The 19,345-nt window shown below is 35.7% G+C and overlaps 1 protein-coding gene across 1 annotated transcript in view; it reads right to left on the bottom strand.

Moving 5' to 3' along the window:
- The window catches only part of LOC148652732 (dynein axonemal heavy chain 17-like), a 44,153-nt gene extending 26,122 nt beyond the window's left edge, over window positions 1–18,031 (bottom strand). The window contains exons 1-36 of the mRNA XM_088599838.1: window positions 17,580–18,031; window positions 17,005–17,192; window positions 16,408–16,600; window positions 16,224–16,323; window positions 16,042–16,127; window positions 15,630–15,755; window positions 15,392–15,544; window positions 14,892–14,978; window positions 14,354–14,521; window positions 13,827–13,943; window positions 13,241–13,509; window positions 12,840–13,035; window positions 12,572–12,718; window positions 11,906–12,014; window positions 11,524–11,627; window positions 10,296–10,436; window positions 9,365–9,508; window positions 9,085–9,270; window positions 8,497–8,751; window positions 8,105–8,274; window positions 7,136–7,358; window positions 6,616–6,732; window positions 6,341–6,427; window positions 6,033–6,185; window positions 5,634–5,882; window positions 5,205–5,327; window positions 4,614–4,961; window positions 4,438–4,529; window positions 3,912–4,038; window positions 3,254–3,406; window positions 2,573–2,698; window positions 1,910–2,017; window positions 1,553–1,684; window positions 1,021–1,181; window positions 476–632; window positions 15–119 (exon numbers count right to left, since the gene is read on the bottom strand). Of these exons, the coding sequence (XP_088455964.1) occupies window positions 15–119; window positions 476–632; window positions 1,021–1,181; window positions 1,553–1,684; window positions 1,910–2,017; window positions 2,573–2,698; window positions 3,254–3,406; window positions 3,912–4,038; window positions 4,438–4,529; window positions 4,614–4,961; window positions 5,205–5,327; window positions 5,634–5,882; window positions 6,033–6,185; window positions 6,341–6,427; window positions 6,616–6,732; window positions 7,136–7,358; window positions 8,105–8,274; window positions 8,497–8,751; window positions 9,085–9,270; window positions 9,365–9,508; window positions 10,296–10,436; window positions 11,524–11,627; window positions 11,906–12,014; window positions 12,572–12,718; window positions 12,840–13,035; window positions 13,241–13,509; window positions 13,827–13,943; window positions 14,354–14,521; window positions 14,892–14,978; window positions 15,392–15,544; window positions 15,630–15,755; window positions 16,042–16,127; window positions 16,224–16,323; window positions 16,408–16,600; window positions 17,005–17,192; window positions 17,580–17,918 (5,739 nt within the window). The 5' untranslated portion in view covers window positions 17,919–18,031. The remainder of the gene's footprint in view (window positions 1–14; window positions 120–475; window positions 633–1,020; window positions 1,182–1,552; window positions 1,685–1,909; window positions 2,018–2,572; window positions 2,699–3,253; window positions 3,407–3,911; window positions 4,039–4,437; window positions 4,530–4,613; window positions 4,962–5,204; window positions 5,328–5,633; window positions 5,883–6,032; window positions 6,186–6,340; window positions 6,428–6,615; window positions 6,733–7,135; window positions 7,359–8,104; window positions 8,275–8,496; window positions 8,752–9,084; window positions 9,271–9,364; window positions 9,509–10,295; window positions 10,437–11,523; window positions 11,628–11,905; window positions 12,015–12,571; window positions 12,719–12,839; window positions 13,036–13,240; window positions 13,510–13,826; window positions 13,944–14,353; window positions 14,522–14,891; window positions 14,979–15,391; window positions 15,545–15,629; window positions 15,756–16,041; window positions 16,128–16,223; window positions 16,324–16,407; window positions 16,601–17,004; window positions 17,193–17,579) is intronic.
- Window positions 18,032–19,345: the final 1,314 nt, after the last annotated feature.

Below are 19,345 nucleotides of genomic sequence, written 5' to 3'. Positions count from 1 at the left end.
CTTAATGTTATTACCTGAACCGCAATAACAGACAGTACTTCCACACATATTCTGTTGAACTCATCAAAACAGCCCCATGCTCCAGTTTGTGCTAATCCTTTGTAAATATCACCACAGGACTAAATGAAAGAAAATTAAAGGTAAAATTAAGAAAAATTCAATATTAAAGCATCATATCTATAACATAATCCATAGTACAAAATGTATTAGTAGAATTCACATAATAATCATTTTCTTTTACAATAACATTAGAGTGTATGTGCATTTCCTTTCTTAGAACTGGAAAAAACAAACTAATATTTGCACACGAATTTCAAATATTTCACAAGGATGTAAACACGCCATTTAAAAAATGCATCTCAATAAGTATATTGCAACCTATACTTAATAAGATCTTTTATGATTTTCAGCATTGGTAAGCAGGCACGTTTGGACAACAATATTATGAAAATTAAGATAAGCTGCTCATTTTCACCTTGTAGTCCATTTGCTCAGAACAGTTGAATACATATACCATAATCCCCAAAGCTCTTCCCAGATCCTTTGTGGTCTCAGTTTTCCCAGTCCCTGCAGGGCCTGCTGGTGCTCCGCCCATGATCAGATGGAGAGACTGAGTGAGGGTAATATAGCACCTACAAGAAAACAGATGTAAGCGGTTACCCAGCAAAAATCTTCTTAACTTTTATGTATTCATGATTCCGTCATATCCTAAACATAAAAAGTTATGAATGTTTTTCTTTTTTATCCCATCTATTCAACTAATGTACATCACAATTCCACAATGGAGTAAAAAGGAACTTCTGTAAACTGAGATATTCGGATATATTATTAGGATATTTGATTGATAAATGTGATATTTATATAGAATGTAAAATATCACTGCAGGTAATATAATTAAAATGATATGTTAGTTAAATGTATTAATTATTTAATTGAACATGAGGAATATTTGATTTTTTAAGACAGCAAGTACAATGCAATTTTCCTGAATTCTTATGGTAAAGTGAAGTCTGGAGGAACCTGTCTGTTAGGGGAGTAATGACAAGGCGAGGGGTGTTCCCCAGATACTCGTACGAGTATCTGAACTGGGCGTCACAGATGTTAGCAAAGCAATGCTTCTTCTCATCATCCCAGCGGTGCCTCAGCTGGGACTGCCAGGTAAATGCCTGAGCGCTTTCAACCTACAAAACATGGCATCCGCACCTGTGAATAACCTGCTCTACCTTAATAACAGCCACAAGCACAAATTACCAGCTATGATAAACTGGGAGCTGCAGAAGGGTTTCCAATATTTTTATGTTCAAAGCCTATAGCTCCAAAATGCAATAGGAATCTTTCTAATGTTATAAGACCATTTCTGATTTAAAAAGACAATAACATCCTGCGACTGTGTTGACCTTAGAGAGAGGCAGGATTCTGTGCCATACCCCAAGAGTACCAATATATTTTTACATAATAAGAATATTCATAGAACACATGGACCCGTGAATCTATAAAATATTTCTTATTCCAAAACTTCTCAAAACTTTCTGCCTGAAGGTAAAAAACACACCTTGCCAGAAACAAGTTTTCCCACAACATCGCGTGCATGTACATCTATCGTACAAATAGTCATGATCTTCTGTCTGTCGCCTTTTGAGAGGTTCCCAATGAGCAGAGTTATCAGGGTGTTTAGCTGGGTGACCTACAGTTAGATAATATCAGTAACAGTCATTTTTCAGAAAGAATACAGCAACATAATCTTTTTCTTGCTTAAAGGTAATAGTTTTAAATTTGAGGTTTGCCTAGTTCTAAAATTCTAAAACCTCTGAAACATTTAAATAGTAAACCACATTTAAATACAAACCAAACCACAGATATACCAATGCATTTTATATGAAATAAAACAATCCATCAAGTATAACCACACCTGCTTTTTAAAGTAGTCTTTAATGGCATTTTCATAACCCTCCTCAAGCCTGGAAAATGCAATTCCAACTTCAGTTGCCCACCAAACCTGTGTGGTGCACAATGCAACCTGAAATGTGGGAAATTAACATAGGATATACTCATTTGTCTGCAGATACACTGTAACCTCTTATACTACAATACACATTTAATACCATTATTTGTATAATGATCAACAAAATCTAACATTTAATATTACTGTATTCTGCAAGACATATTTTAACTAAATAAACACAAGACTTCCATGGAAATGTTATTTAGCTTATTGAAGGCTTTAGTTTGTGCTTTCAGTCAACACCATAGAAAATGACAGAAAAACAGTTAAATTATACTCTTCAACCTGGCCATATTAGTCGCATATGAAACATGGAATATGCCCTCAAACTTGTAGAATTTTATCATGAGCAATAACCAGATACAGTACTGTATATTCTCTTATAACTGGCATTTTCTTCATCATTAAGACAACATTTCTTAACTCAAGCCCACTTTTCCCCAAGTGCTTTTCAGATATAAAATAATTCATGAACTTCACTCATATTTAAGAGAATTACAACAGAAGACCACAATAAAAGATGGGAACCATATGAAACCAATGTTGATCATTGTTAAAACAGAAACAGACCTGTGCAGGATAGTCGAACAGCCACTGTTCTCTTGGCTTTTCCTCATAAGTCAGTACAGCCTCCCCTAATTCACTGCGCAGTGTAGCACACATTCTTTCTAGCACCCGAGTTAGCCAAGCTTCAACCTTCAACAGTGAGAACACTTATAAAGAGCTCTGGAGATACTTAGCATCTCTAATTTGATGTCCAACATGGCTGCTGATGAAATTCAGTAAATTCAAATCATCTACTGTATATTCATCTGTAAATCTGGTGTGAAAGATACACCGAACTGTTAAAAAACTGCAGTTTATATTGTTTTATGTCATTTTCTGTTAATCATGGCAACGTGGCATATTGCTGCCTTCTGATTACAGACTACAGATTATTGATTATGTTTCTAGTGCAAAGTGTTCCTACACTAGGATTCTAGTACTGTCTGCACATGTGACAAGGTGACATAATGTGCGGCGTTATGGAGATGTTTTGGAGTACATGATCATCAAACTATAGGATCAGAAATGCAGTTTAGTAGTTTATGATTGATTTTTCTTTCCCCTTAAATTAAATTAACTAAGAAAACACAGTCTTGTAGGTTAATGACATTCCAGCAAACATACCAGCAAACCTCATACTCACTTATATTGAACTGAATATGGGTTTAGGGTTTCTAGAAGCAATTAAATTGGTGATATACTTGCCTGTCCAGAGCAATCACATTCCATATCAAATTTAACATATTCATTCTCTTTGCTGTACATTCCTAGTCCCACTTTTATGGGTATCTTATTCTCATCAAGCTGAAATTCCAGTTTGGACATGCTATCAAACAGTTTAGATAAATGCTTGCTGACCTGTGAACATAGCGGTTAAGGTTTCATCAATAAGTTTATTTCAGCAGATTTAATTAACATGATTTTATTAAATATGCTGCAGTGTATTGTCTGAAGTTTGTTTATGAAAAATACAAAGGCGTTAGGACAGCTACTGTATAAGCTGCAGAGCAAAACAATTTACTTCTAGGACAGAAATTTGAGCACAGTGATTAAAATGAAGATGTCAATTTAATGTTTCCTTAGAAATGCAAACAGTATGCTAAACAAGTGTATCAGTAACAAATGATATGTTCATTGCATCTGAACATTTCAGCACGGTCTTAGTAATAACTAGAACTGACAGCCTTGCATCTGTGGGAATACTGCTGAGCATCAAATCGAAAGAAATTTAATCCTGCAATAACCAGCTTTCTTATAAACTGGACTGTCAAGGTCAGATATGGATGATGAGTATGAGGTAAATATGTAACGTATATGTGCCTCAAAGATTAATGCCTAAAAAAAAGAGTATTTTAAAAAGCACCTCCACAGGATTGTTTCCATTAGATAAAATATCCAGCAGATCTGCAGAAGATACAAAGTAGAATCTGGGGAAGGCAAGTCTCTTGGTTTCTAAATACTCAGCCAAAGCCTTCTCACACATAGACAAGCTGTTGGATATTAGAAGCTTTAGTTATTTTGCAAATACCAACAAAAACTTTCAATAGATACACTGTACAGTATTTGCTATCCTACATTAGGTCAAGTACAATACCTACCACCATTTAAAGAGTATTTTATAATTTTCACAATACCAGAAATATTATGGATTTTTTTGCATCTACAGAAACACTAAATGTAAATATTAAAATTTCACATACAAAATATATTGCATTATCATACTACAGTACTGTATATTAACGTTAACTGAAGACAATAGATAATTTCTCAAGTAGGTCCTAAAAAGATAACCAAATGAAAGAGATACTGTATATCTAACAACAGCTCCAAATTAAGTATTTAGGTTTCTTCTGACTGACCGAAATGCATTTTCATAATTTAAAAGTAACCTTTTCTCTAGATGCTCCAGCTTATTCAAAAGGCCGGCTTTGTTAGTAGCTTGAATTACGTTTGGTGTCTTTACAGCATCAGCCATTATCTCCTGGAAATAGAAATAAGGCGATTACAGTTGAGGTCAAGATAAAAAAAAAGCATGTAAATGCACTAACAAAATACGGAGACTCACTTTGAAAAGAGTGTCAATCTCATCAAATCGTTTGGAGTCTTCTGGCAGCTGTGACCGAATGTCCTCTGACCCGATGAAAATGCTCTCCAGGTGTGTCCAGGTCCTTTGCACCTGGAACCAGATGGAAATGACAGCATCTGCAGTGGACAGCTTCTGCTGCCAGTCAGACACCTCCTGCAAGAAGTGAGCAATGTACTTGGAGGTCATCATTGTCTGCAGCTGCACTTGGTTATCCTCCAGGGTTTCTACCAGCTCTTCACTGACTTTCAGCAACATAGTTCCAGTTCTTCCATGGGCTTCATGTTCAAACTGCATGGTGCTCCATGTGCTATTAAGCTCTTTCAATGTCTAAAAAATAATTATCAACGTTTTAAGTCACTGTAGTAAAAAAATATATGTATACATACATTTTGAGAATATAAATGTCTTATTAAAGATATTAAATAAACATTAGGAGAAATATCAATATTAATGATGATACATGTAAATAAAAAGCATCACTAAAAACTTGCATAAGTTTAATTTACTGAAATAAAACAAATATGGGATGCTAGTAACATTTTTTATCCCGTATAGATCATACTACAGTACCTTCTCCATTCCTGACTCCTTCACAGCTTTATCTACAATATTGCGTACTTCGTCCTCAAAATTGTGTAGGTTAAGTTTCAGCAAATCTTCAAATGTTGTCTTATCTGACATCACAAATTTAACCTGCAAAATCAAAGTGCATATTCTACTTGTACACAGAGCGCAGAGCTTTCAGGAAGTGTTGTTTGGACTAACTACATCCAGTCGTTATTATTTGAGGACTATCAAGAAGAAAGAATAGCAGAACAAAGTCCTAAAACAGGAAATGCTTTTGGAGAAAATTGTTCCTGTTCGTAGCAGCAGTAACCAAACAAGCATTATGGGTCAAATGGACCTCTTTCTTTGGTAATCCTTTGTGCATTCTGATATTCATACAGACATTTAAATGTACATTAAAGGCATAAGTGAATGTTTCTTAAAGGCCTGTACCTTGGTAGCCATCATCAGCTGAAGCCAGTGTCTGTCTCTAATGGCAGGGTTCTGAAGGTCTCCCACCGCTCTGAGAGATGTCATCATGTTTTTCACCATGCTGTCCAACCCCAGGAAAGCATCCCAGGCTCTCATTTCCTTATCCAGTCCCTTGATATCTTTGGCATACTTCTTTGTGTCCATGTCCATTTCATCTACATTGATGTCCTTCCATAGAGTGGTTTTCCAGTCATCCATGTTGCCTCTCACCTACAGGTAAAAATAGAGGCCATATCCCACCTCAAAAAGGTTCATACAATTTTGGACTTCAGCTACTTTTTTTGCACTACAGTAGAAAAGGTAATTAGGAAAAATGATTTAGCATTTTGATTATTTGATTTATCTGAATAAACAGCTCACCAAATGGATCATATCCCAAAGCTCTTTCAGTAATATCACTTCCTTTCTGCACGCCTTCAGCTGCTTATAATCGGGTACATTCACTTCAAATAAACTAGCCGATTTTGAGAGAGATACCATTTCTTTCTCTAATGAAGAGATATTTCTGTGTATCTGATGAATTAAAAAGAAGCAGTTGAAATGTTAAGCCAGTAAAACAGTTTTTTGTCAGGATGATGGCCATAAAAAATAAATGCAACATTACACTATGTGCTTGATGAAAAATACATTTTCTACAGAAAACAGAATCTGGCCCATTAAATAATTACCTCATTCAAAGCTTCATGTGGCCTTTCAAAAGAAAAGCAAAAGAAGCCCTCTTGACGGAACTTCTCTCTGAATTCATGCTGTTTGAGCTATAAACAAACATTAAAGTAACATCGTTATTAGAGAGAAAAAATCTTAGCACTCACCGTGTGCATTAAAATAATGTAGAACTTGTGAAGTTTGACGTACTGTACATAGTTTTGTTTTATAGTGTATTGATTTTAAGAATCTATTATTACCAAACTTTCTGAAGCCTATTAGTACTCTTCAACAGTACCTCAAACTGCTGACATTTTCTTCGAATGATAGTAACTTCATTGGCTTGCAAAGGTGCGACATTCTGTTTCACTTGAAGAACTGTCTTTTTAATATTGTTCCAATGTTCAGGAAGATCCTAAGGAGAAATGAATGTTTATAAAATACACTGTACCTCAATATCTATCACTTTCAATAGCCATTTTTTTCTTGTCCTAATGTTTTCCTTTAAAACTACTGAAGATATTATAAACTAATATGTTAATGGTACAACAATTCAATTTACAGCAGCGGCTGGTTTCTTCATATTAAATGAAATAACCAATGCACAGTAAAGAAGGCAGCCATTAAGATCACAAAGCACCCAAGGGCACTGCAGATGCAGCTTTACAATAAGAATTCTCATAGATTTTAATAAACCATGTTGAATCTAATGTTGTGCAGATATTCATGCAGACGTGAAAGGTCAAACCATGTTTGACTGTTGTTGGAACAATCCAAAAGTTTGAAAAACAAATCTGCAATTCAAGAGACAAACTGACATGAAGCTGTGTGTGCACTTCATCTGGCAGCTCCACCCCGTAGTTCTTCAGGAATTCGATGGTTTCCTTCAGCGGCTCAAACATGCTGTCTGTAGCCGCCTGCCTGTCCTTCACTCTCATCAGATGACCCATCACCTCCACCAGCCCATGGTAATCCCCGTCTTCCACTGGTTTAGTAAGGCCAGCCCTTGCCTCTTTAATGAAAGACTCAAGGTCACTCAGACTGCAAAAAGAAAAGACAGAATAAGAGTAGCAAATTTAGATGTGACGCAGTTATTTATTTCTGTCTCTTTATTTAAATTTATACAAAACTACAGACGTTAGATAAGCTTGAGGAAGTGATTACGAAAAAGACCCCCAATATAACTGATAACATCAATGTAACTGATAACATTTTTGTCTAGACAAATTTGGGAAGCAATAAAAAGGTAAATAGTATGAGGAGAGAACATTAAAAATACAGATTTTAAATGAGGAGACTGTGTTAAAATTTTATAATTCACTATTAAGACTTAATTTAGAATACTATGTACAGTATGAGAAATACTATACTCTTGCTCTGACATCAGTCCAGAGAAAAGTGATGAGATGTATTCTGAAGCATAAAGATATCCTACACTATCAGGCTAAGGGAATACTGTAAGCTTTGAATATAGTCTACAAAGGGATTTTCAATATTCAAAATATCCAAGGCCATTGAAGAAGCAAGCCTAACAGGCTCCTTCAGGAACAACAGTGAATAAACGAGCCAGAAAACACAAGTGGAAACTGCAAGACACCAGCTGTCCTGTCTGACCTGTGGCACTGCCCTGTGCCCTCTGCCTTTATGCCACAATCCTCACCAGGAATAAGCAATTTTGTACGGATGGATTCATGTAGATGATTTAGCCACATTAGAATATACAACTTTATTTAGGCTCTGTTTCAGATTACAAACACCAGGACTCAAAAACCCCGTACTAACTGTACCTGTTAGTGACCCGTTTAATTAAGTATTGTTTAAACATGAGGCTCCATCGTTTGATGGTGTTCAAAAGAGCTTGTTTAAAAGGTCTGCAGTCAATCCGCAGCCAGCCATCCAACACCTTGGAATTTTCAAGTCTGGATATTTCACCACAGAGGTTTTCATAGAAGTCAATCTGCAGGCAAAGATGTAATCATAATTAAACTATTATACGAAGACATGAAACTCAACAGCATGTGAATATGTAAACAATGTTCTAGGTTAACATGATTAAATTGTTGTGATTTTCAGACACTTGGTACAAAGATGTACTGTACAATTTACCAATGATTGTTTTTACAAAATAGCTTATGAAAAAACAAACTGAAAGGTATTAAGTAAAGCAGCAATCCTGTACCTGTATTTTGTACTCTACGAGAGTAGGAGGATTTTTTGGCACATTCTCCTCTCCATGTGCTTCTATTTCTTCAGGCGTAAGCACATGGCCATACAGAAGGAACTGTTCCATGAACTCATCGCGGTCATCCTCCCACAGGTATGAGTATTTATCAAGCAATTCTTGGTAATCCTGGGCCTCCTTCATTGCATTAGCAACATGGGTCAAAATGCTATCTTTTAACTCTGACAGCTCTACCATCTCTTCCAAGTCACTCTTAAAAGAAAAGAGAGGTCACTTCAAGCTGCAAAAATAGCAATTATTTAAGGATAAGTGATGATTACACTACTTATAATACTATACTGCAGTTTTTACTATATAGCATAATTTATGCTTGCATTGCCTTATATACATCACATCACATCATTACAGTATCATCATGTTACTCCTTTTTTAACTCACCACTCAATGTGTTAGAATTCCAGTTTGCTGAAAAACTATGTGCTTTGTAAATGTGCTCATAGGCAACACAGAATATTTTTATTGCAGATATTCAAAATATAAGTTTCCCATTAGCCTTCAGTCCAAATGTCCATATCATTTTCTCACCTGGTAGCTCAGATGGTGATCTTGAGAAAGCCGTGGAACCAGCTGTGCAGCTTTATAAACATCATTTATTAAACTTTCAACTAAATCATAGAAACCATCTGAAATCCCATATGCAAGAGATGGATAGAAAACAGTGTCGCAGTCTTCCAGTTCAAAACGTACTTCGAAAAGAGGACCAGTACTGACCTATGTGACATAATACATAAAAAAATATTTTGAGTATATAATACTATAGAATTTAAAAGAATTACAAACAAATTATTTGTTTAAAGTAAAATACCTCAGCATACATGTTGTTGGAAAGGAACTGCATGGATACATGAATAACTTTAAAGAATCCATCCAAAACCATATTATCTGTGTATTCTACATATGCCTTCCACACTGGTGTGTCATCAGTTGCTCTAAACAATTTCTTATTCTCCTGCAGAGGAAAACATTTACATAATTGAATAAGAATGTTGCAATAACAGTTTACATGTATAGCATTTATACTGTGCAAAAAAACAATTTATGTATGCAATTCTATTCTGACTCAATTAAAATTAATTCTGCTCATTTTCTGGACAAATGATCACTTAAAATATTAAACAGTCAGGTGAAGTACTGTACAGGTCACATCATATAATTAACAGTAAGTGTGATCACCATAGCCTCTAACATCTAGACTATCAGAGACATTGCACATCGAGAACAGGGATATTACTCAACATCAGTCATTGTACATGTTGACATTTATAATTCCACAGCTCTCCCCACAAATTCTCTACTGGGTTACAATCTGCCAGTTGACCCCAGATTGATGCAGAATAGGTAGAGTAACTGTGGCACTGTGGACACAAGCTTTTTTAATGCTAAAAGACTAAATGGTTATGTCAGAAATACTGTAATAACTGAAAGGCCCCAGGTCTCCAATCACTCCACAGTACAGCATAGACATAAAAATATCAATATCTCAAAGTATTTAAAAAACATTTGCAAAGATAACAAAGATAGTAATATTTTCTTTTATCAAAACATGATGCTATGAGTGAATAGAAAGAAAAAATAAAATGTCATCCATTTCTTCCTTGACACATCCCTTAATGAAAAGATTTATCATAATTTACGCTGTGAAATTGAAGGAAATCCTTTTCCAAGATTCTATTCCTGCATTGTTGGATAACACAAGAAATATCCTCTACAATTTGGAATTTCAGCAATCTCTTCACCTCAAGTAATGCATGAATTTTTTCTCCAGATTCTCTGATGGCTGCATATTTCTTGTTTAATGCATTTACTCTTCCATCGAGATCAAGAAGAGATTCCCTTTTATTGTCCTTTCTCTCAAACATAGGAGATACCGACCACTCCTGTAAAATATAGAACATTGAATGTCAACTTTTGTCATCACAAAAAGATATGTGGATATAAAACAACCTTTAAAACAGCTCAAATAATTTTAAGGTTAATCAAAAAGAACTAGTATTTTTAACTACATTTTTAATTAAGTTGATTAAAACTGAATTTTTCACCTAATTTAAAACCTTGCAAATATATTTTGGACTTAAAGTTCCTAAATGTTGGGTCTCCTGAGTGACACAACTAGTGAATGCACTAGCTCAGTGAGAAGGCAGAGTTCTACTCTAGACCAGTGATCACCTCATCTGTGGCAGCCTCCTACCTGGGCTGTATAGGATTAAGTAAATTCATGGACTAAGTTTTATATTTCATGAGTGTGCACAGAGTGGAAATAATCCCACTCTACATTCATAGTAATCTTACTGCTGCAGCATTAGGTCTGCTCTGCAATAGAATGTAAATAAAATGTCACTTTAAAAGACCAAACAATCCACTGTGGTCTAGAAAGCCAGCCAGCCAGTCATGGTATAAAAAAGATGAAGGAACACTGCTGCAGTCTAGAGCAAGTGTTCCAAACTTCAATCCTGTGAAGTCAGGCCTCTGAAGGCTCTATCAATTTCTTTAATTTGGAAAAACCTCAAGAGCTTGAAACATATGTTCAACTGTTTTCCAGAAATCAGTTCAAGTAGATCAGGTTTGAATTTGGGAATCCCTGGCCTGGGCTGTACCAGGTTTAGTCCATGGCAACATTAGACAACTGTGACTGGAAATCCCCAAGTGGTGTTGCATGTCTGGCTTCATGTCAAAATGGTTAAGTTAGCATACAATTAGACAGGGTATCTCCCACATCTGCACAAAATTACCCGTTCTGTGAGGTTACATGATACATTAAGTCACATACTGTAAGTCCTCCAACTCTCCTGCAAGTACTATGAATAATAATGGATGTCCATCTCAAACAAATGAGAGCTTCTCATCCTCCCATGCCGGTACAAGGGTAGAAATGGAAAAGCTGAGCTGATTATCAATTGCTGAAAATTGAAGAAAGCTAACAAACTAACTAGAAAGTCTTTATATTATTTTCATAGCTATACTTGCCTCCATTATTAATAAAATGGCTTCAACATTGGATTTGGTCTTATCTATTCTTGTTTCAAAGTCACTGAGTAAATCTCGCATCATCTGTATATATTCCCATACACCTGCCAAACAAATCATTGTTTAGGAATTAAATACATGTAAATACATTTATATAGTGAAAATAACTGCTCTAAAATCAGTGAAAATATTATTATAGTATACAGATGTTAAGAATACCAGCCCACCAGTTTTGCAATAGCACTGTAAAGTCAAAAAATGTTAAATCAGATATTTATGGATAATGTACTGTACATCCCAAACATAGATTATGCAAGTCTGGCATGGCAGTCAGGTCAGGCAAAACTGATCCATTAAGACAAGAGACAGGCATTTGACTTACCCTCACTATTCCAGTGCAGTGTACTTTCACCTTTCTCCAACTTTTCATCTATAGCTTTAAGTTCACTCTTAATAAGAGGAACTTCAACTGCAAGAACTGTTGACCTTATCTGCGAAATATGATTGTTCATAAAATGAAATGTGACATTTCAAAAGTTTTAAAAAAGCAGAACAGCCGGAACATCAGTTACATGAAAAACCTGAGAAATAAAACAGTGTAAAAGACTGAAACAGATCCAATTAAATCCAGTCTAACTGCTCATAAATTACAGCAGTATGCTATTGGTAGATACAAGAGTCCTCTGACACACTGTCATCAACCATTGGGCTACCAGACTGGAAACTGTTACTGAGGGGTGAGTCTTATTCTCAGCCACAGTTACTATTATGCTCAGCAGGATAAATCTGGGGCCCTGTAGTGGCTCAATCTGTAACAAATTCTCAAATCAGAGACCAAGTTGAGTTCTGTGCACCAAATATTGCTAGTTTTAGCCTGGGACATGCCAACCACGGCTGAGATTCCTCAAGCAGCAGGCTGTGTTTTGAGTGCTGCTTGAGGAATCAATATGTACAGTATTGGTTTATTACTATATAAAAATACTGCTTAAACCTGATAAAACATTTATATATAATTTCTGTTTTACATTACTTTTATATAAAGACATACCTTATTGTACCACGATACAATCAGATCCAGATTGCCAACATACATTCGAAAGGTTTCATTTTTGGCAAAAACATCTCCAGCACTTAGTGGGATATTTTCTTGACCCAGAATAGTCAGGTACTTCACCTCACGGAGAACTGCAACCAACTACAAACATAAAATAAACCTTATGGGCACTTATTTGCAATTCTGTCTTTTGTAGTTTCTAAAATATTGATATTATCCCAAACAGTCTCATGCTAGTTAATGAAAAAACAAATATGCTAACCTGTTTGTTAAAGTTAACTCTTAAGAAATTAGTTTTTGGGTTGCGCAAGATCAGGGGCTGGTCTAGGTTGAAATGGCAGTCTGTGTCTACTCTTTCGGTCCATCCATTATATACAAGCACACGGTAATTCTGGAGTAAGTTCAGCATTTCATCATACTTGTAGAACACCATCCTGGCTTCATCCGTTAACATGCAGCTGAGAAGAACAAACATTTTAATGTTACTCAAAGAATTCATGAAGACAAAAGGTAATATGAACAAAAGATTAGATGTATTTCTGTTAATAAAATAATCCAACAAGATTGGTATGAAAGATTGAGAATCTTAAAAAGAACTATAAATCAACCTCTTCCACAATAACTCAAAATCCACTCCAGTCTCTTCCAGTATGAATTACTTACGGGTGATTTATAGCTTTGAAGCTTTTCATGGGCGTCTGGATCCTGTCTCGCAGCTCTTGTGCCCATTTCAGCTGGCCGGCTATGTGGGGCAGGTTTTTATTGATGGGTGGAACATCTCCACTTGCTTTCATAGTTGCCATCTGAGCATCATAAACCAGCTTTGCTCTGTCTAACTCAATGTTAAACATCTCAACCAAGTCTTTGTATTTCAAAGACATCTGTGATTTTATGTCAGGACGCTCCAAAAGGAAACCAAACATGTCAAAAAGCTAAAAGGAAAATGACATTAATAATTCTGTGGTATTCAGTACAGACTTTTTAAAACATATTACACTAATAATAGGAAGCAGTTACATTTGTTTCAAACTCCATTTAAAATAAAACTTTACATCTATTGAAAAAGTTGTATTCTGTAAACCATTAAACTACATTCTCAAAGCTTCAAGGCCATGAAACACAACTCAATCTTCGCAAATAAGATTTATTTTGTAAGCATGCACAAATTGCAATCTTTAAAAAGCGTAGATAGAACAAATAAAGACAAATGATACCCAACACCATAACATTTATAGGCAGAATAACTTACTTTTACAGTAGATTCAATAGATGAACAGTCATCAAATGCCTGACTAAGCACAGTTCCCAGCCTTCTGTCATAATCCTGAATTTGATCCCGGAAATTGGCAAAGCTTTCATCAAATGTCTATTGAAAATAAAGAACAAGAGGCATAAGGCAATAACTTTGTAGACACTTCATGTTTTCGCCTTTCAGTCTGAACAAACTGTATAACACAGGCTTCAGATATTTCAAAATGAACACTGAATCACTAATGAGAGAAGAAGAAAAAATCCAAACCACTACATTTTTCATTTTGAAAGAAATCCTATCAAGGGCATTCTATCTGGGATATATCAGGGAACTGAACATAAAGCTCAATTAAGATCAGTGATCTAATGCAGTTTCAGTTATATTTTAAATGTTTAAAGCTAATGAAATACTGTATAAAGAGTACAGTTAGAGCTTTTCAAAACAGCTGCAATAGTTCACTGCGGTTCAAAGGGCTGAACATGAAGCCAACTGGTCAAAACATTAACTCTTGCAACTAATCTCACTTTGTCATCAGGGTCCAGGGTGTCATATTTGCACTCTGCAAACACTTTGATCAGCTCCAGGAACTCCTCATAGATAGAGAACACCATGGTCCCCAGGGCACTGCCTCTCACACCTTGAATATCTACTTTCTCCAGCTTCAGAAACTCCACCGAGATGTGATACAGTTCCTGGGAGACAAAAAGTGATGTATCCACAAATGATTCTGGAAAAATATATATTTTTCAGAAAGAGCAAAAATACTGTTAATCATTTCTTATAACTATAATTCCACAATTGAAAAAAATGTAAACCAAAAAATAAAATATATTAATTGATGTGCAAGACTAGCTATTGTGGAGTTATCAGTCAATTCCAATTTTGCATTTCACAAAAAAAGCCTGGCAGAGCTATGATTATATAATGAGCAAGCAAATGTACTGAAACTTTTAATATTATTTACATAATTAAACGATAGAATAAATTGCAACAAATCGTATAAGCAAATTTTCTTCAGGGCAGGATGAACTTGTTCAGTTGTTCAGGCATGTACAGTAATACCTCAATGGTCTGTAAGCGCTGTAGAAATGCATCAAGCCTTGAGAAAACAAGGTACGTGGGGAATTCCAAGTGCTTTGTCTTTTTATCCTGACAAAACAGAAAATGAAAAATGTATTTTTCATGTAACATTTTAAAGTAAACATTGCATAAATAAACAATGCATACATGGTTACATTATAATGATTTTACACATTACTTAAACAGCAATATGAAACAGAAACTGGAATACCATTAGAGCATTATACAAGATAGACAACAACAAAAGGTTACTGACTAATGCAAATAATTAAGCAATCTGAGAAAATTAGACATCGCAAAAAGGAGGAAAGGTCTTTTTCTCAAGGTAAGAATTTTTTGTATAATTATGGGAGGAATTTAAAAGCCTGTGAAGTAAATACAGATCATTAAGGTTTGTTTTTTTTATAAATGTAAGGTTATCATAATAAAGCTGTTCTTACAGTTACTTATGTTTAGCAGTAAAAATAACTGTGCAAACCTGCCTTGAAAAAACCATCCATCTTTGACCTGCACTGACCGTACGATTCCCTGAGAGTCTCCAATGTGAGAGCACTCAGTTTTATTTTTGCATGTACTTCGTCTGTTTCTCCTTGCAGCCCCTTCAGCACCTCATCTGGCCCTAAAAAACCTCTGGTCTGATAGACATTATAATACTTTTAATAACTCACACAGATCTCAAAATGGACTCAAACCTTTCTTTTAAACAACAATTAATTGTACCAATTCAATAAAAAGGTTGCAGATCTCTTGCAGAATGACAATAATTCTCTCAGGATGACAGTAGTACTCTGAGTTTGCCCAAATCAAACAAACTGTGTGCATCACTGCTCCAACATAGGAAGGCAACTAGGACAAAAAAAAGAATCCGACTGTAAATGAACTTGAACTGCAGACACACATTAACACGTGCAGATATTAAGATGAATAAGATGAAACATTTAGACATTTTCATTTGAGAGTCTTCATGAAGTTCATGCAGCATGACATTATTTGAAAACATTTCAGATTAAATTTAGAGAATTCAATAAACGATCTTGAAGTCAATGCTGCTGGAAATTACAGGACTCCTGTTTTTTCATGAAGTACTACTATAGTTTCAATTCAGTGACAGATTGTTTAAATGATTATTTACCAATGAATAGTCCAGTTGCTCCACTTCCTCCAATACCTTGTGCAAGGGTTTCAGGTAGAGAACAATATCCTTAGCCTCTTTCAGTCCTGCATTGCAAAAACAGACCATGTGGTGATGCAACTACAGTATGTAAAGTCTCCATGACAGCAATATGGAAACAGTTAATCTGATTTGTAACTTACCTTCATTAACATCCCTGTAAATGCTCTTCAAAGCTGGCCAGTAGCTGCTGGCTGCCCTTTCCACTATCTCAGCTATTTTGCGTACTTGTGGATTCAACAGCTTTAAGTGAAAAATGGGGTTAAATAATTATGGACTACTTTTTAATGGTTAAAGAGCATGAGCATTCTTTCAATTCTTAGTTACCTGTTCATAAATGTAATCAAGATTCCTTAGCCTGCAGTTCCAGAAATCAATCTCCACTTTAGGCAGAGGGTTTAGCCCATCCAAAATCGGCTGTGCAGAGTCCTTACTCAAAACATCTTTAATCTGGTGAGTCCACTCTATTATTACCGTTTCAAAGGCATGCATTAGCTTGCCGTCAATAGGAGGGGGGAATCTACAGTAATAAGAACAGAAAACAACTCAGAACAAAAAATATGAGAAAACTGTAACAATGTGAAACTAATGCAAACGGTCAGGAGAGAAAAGGCACAACCAAACTAGAAAATTCACTTTATGAATAAGAAAGGAAATGTATTTCAAGAATATCATGATTAAACACTGCTCGTAACTGCACACACCCGAAGAAGACTACACAGCCGAAACGTTGTTTCTTGTCTTCTGTTTTCAGCATGGAATAAACCTTTACCTGTTCGTAAAACCTTGTATCCTAACCTTAATTTAGGGTGCAAATCAAAACTATAAAATAAGTGATTTATTTTAATTAGAGGCGGTACAATTACGAAATGAGGGGAAACGCCAATGAACACAGAGAAGCCAGGGCGACAGGGCGTGTCTTACCTGCGGCCCTCAGGGTCCACTAATTTGTCAGCATTTTCGGGCAAAGGAAGGTGTGTTTTGCCTTTAACTTGCCCTCCAACAACACACATTTCATTCTTCAACTTGTGAGCACGTCTGCATACATCGTCTGCCACCACTCGCGGCCAGCCTCGCATATTATCACTGTTGGTGTGCAATGAATAAACCACCTGGGGGAAGAAACACTCATGTACTGTATGCCTGCCTGGGTTGATTTGTGCAGACGGTAAAAATGTGGATCTCTGTATATTGTAGGATGCGTCATCCTAAATATCCGATTATTTAAAAACGTATTGATTGTTTAGGAAACGAAAGCTTTGCGTTATCAATTTTTACTACAGGTTGTGAGAAGATATTTTTCCACCACATCACTAGCAATTGTATTGTCAGTTCTTCCAAGTAGCCACCGTTAAGTAGCCATATTCCAAGGGAATATTCAAATTTGTGCTCTAAGCGAGGCTGACCGTAGATTCGGTTAACTTAATGTTGTGATAACTGTTGAAACTGCTACTGTACATAGTAGTACATAATTTATAGTAGCTGGCAACTTATTTCACCTCTTCCACCACGGTGATTAGCTCGTCTACGGGCGAGAAGGCGACGTCTCCAACGAGGAGGTTTTTAACGCTGTCTTTCGTGATCACTTCCTTGTTCTTCTTGATAAAATAAACAGCCTTGTTTTTCAAGGAGCGCGGGAACTCCTGGTTAGCTACTAGTTGGGCTGCTTGATTCATGGAAATGATCAAAACCAAAACGTCTGCTTTCTCAAAGAAATTGTAAACAATCAGTCGGTTCTCTTCCGTGGCTACAAACTTCGTCCATTTGTCAGCTTTCTGCTTTAGTGTCTTTAACGTGAAGACCTGTAAATACTCTAATCTTTTGTCTTGTTCTTCCATGTCCGTTGGTTTCTAAAATTATCCGCTACTTTGCATCACTGAAACACTTGTCAATATATTTTTTTAAAGTATACCCTCGGCAAACTACCTGATTTTACACGAAACTTCAATTTCTAAACTGCGAAAAACTGGCCTTTAGTTCTCTCTGGACAATAATTTAAAAAATAATCCAAGTATTATAAAAAGACAATAACATTTTACTAAACGGAATATATAAAATGGTGCGTTAGGCTAGTAAATTGTTGTCTTTTAAAAAAAGTCCCAATTTATCCGTTAAAAAATGGAACGCGGGCCACTTTTTTAAACGGAAAGGTTTCAGTCTGAACCATCAGTAGGCGAATGGGTGGATTATGATTAATTACATGTGCTATAAACGTACCGTGGAGGATTTAACGCTCCACAATTCAAACCTCAACAAAAATTATCACCGAAATACCCAATATTTTAATATTCAGTAACATAAGTTTTAGTTAGTCTCTTTCACATTTTCATTGTGGATATATTACACTCCCCCACTCCCCTCCCCAGCCAGCAAGGTAGAATCGAAAATCTGAAACGCTGGTGAACCTGTCCCGTGAAGCAGTAAATTTAAATAAACTCAAAACAGAGTTTTAAGAATTACAGTTCATATTACAAATAAATATATAATTTAATATTAGAATATTAAATAAGCTACAGTGAATCAGTCCACTTTAAAACAATTAGTCGATGTGCCCTTTAAACGATTAATGTTAGGTTTCGGATAAAAAAGTCCCCTTAAGATGCCCTAGCTACAGAACATGGTGTAGGATTAAATCACTAAATTATCTATATATATAGTTGGTTTTACAACATTTAAGCAATTAAAACCTAACATTTTGGAATTGCACGCTTACGACAGTGACCATTTGTCTGGTATCTCGTCTAACGATGTGTTGCAGTACCACCAGCAGCAGTAATACGTGTTGGAACGTCTTCAGGGTGTTATCTTACTTTTTTTTTAAATTACGATATGCTGCTTTAGTGAAGTTCCTTCTGTTTGATTAAAAAAATAACCACAGTGCTTTGTTAAAGGGGGCACAACTATAGATAAAACCTTAGAGTGGTTCTAATTTCTTTCAGTCGTTGTACTGTTTTGTGTAACGTGTGTAAACAAGAAATCACTGAGGTTGATGGCAACGTTAATGGCATTCAGTTCAGACTGTTGTCTTCTGTTTAAGTGTAAAACTGACCATGAAATTTCTTAACAAAGGCGGTTTAGCAACAGAGGATCGCCAAATCCCTGTTTGGAGTAAATATTTGCGTGAATCTGATTACTTGTTTCCTGGAATTGCCCGCTTCACTCGCGATATGTGGGCAGTAATGGAGAAACACTTTAACATTGACGTAATGCCTAGCATTAGCCATTTAATAAATCCATAAAAAGAAATAACCAACCCATTCTCGGA

This window comes from Lepisosteus platostomus, chromosome 11 (assembly GCF_059453375.1).
Source record: "Lepisosteus platostomus isolate fLepPlt1 chromosome 11, fLepPlt1.hap1, whole genome shotgun sequence".
Lineage (NCBI taxonomy): Eukaryota > Metazoa > Chordata > Actinopteri > Semionotiformes > Lepisosteidae > Lepisosteus > Lepisosteus platostomus.
Note: the sequence above shows the minus strand (reverse complement) of the source record. Positions and strands in the feature narration are given on the sequence as shown.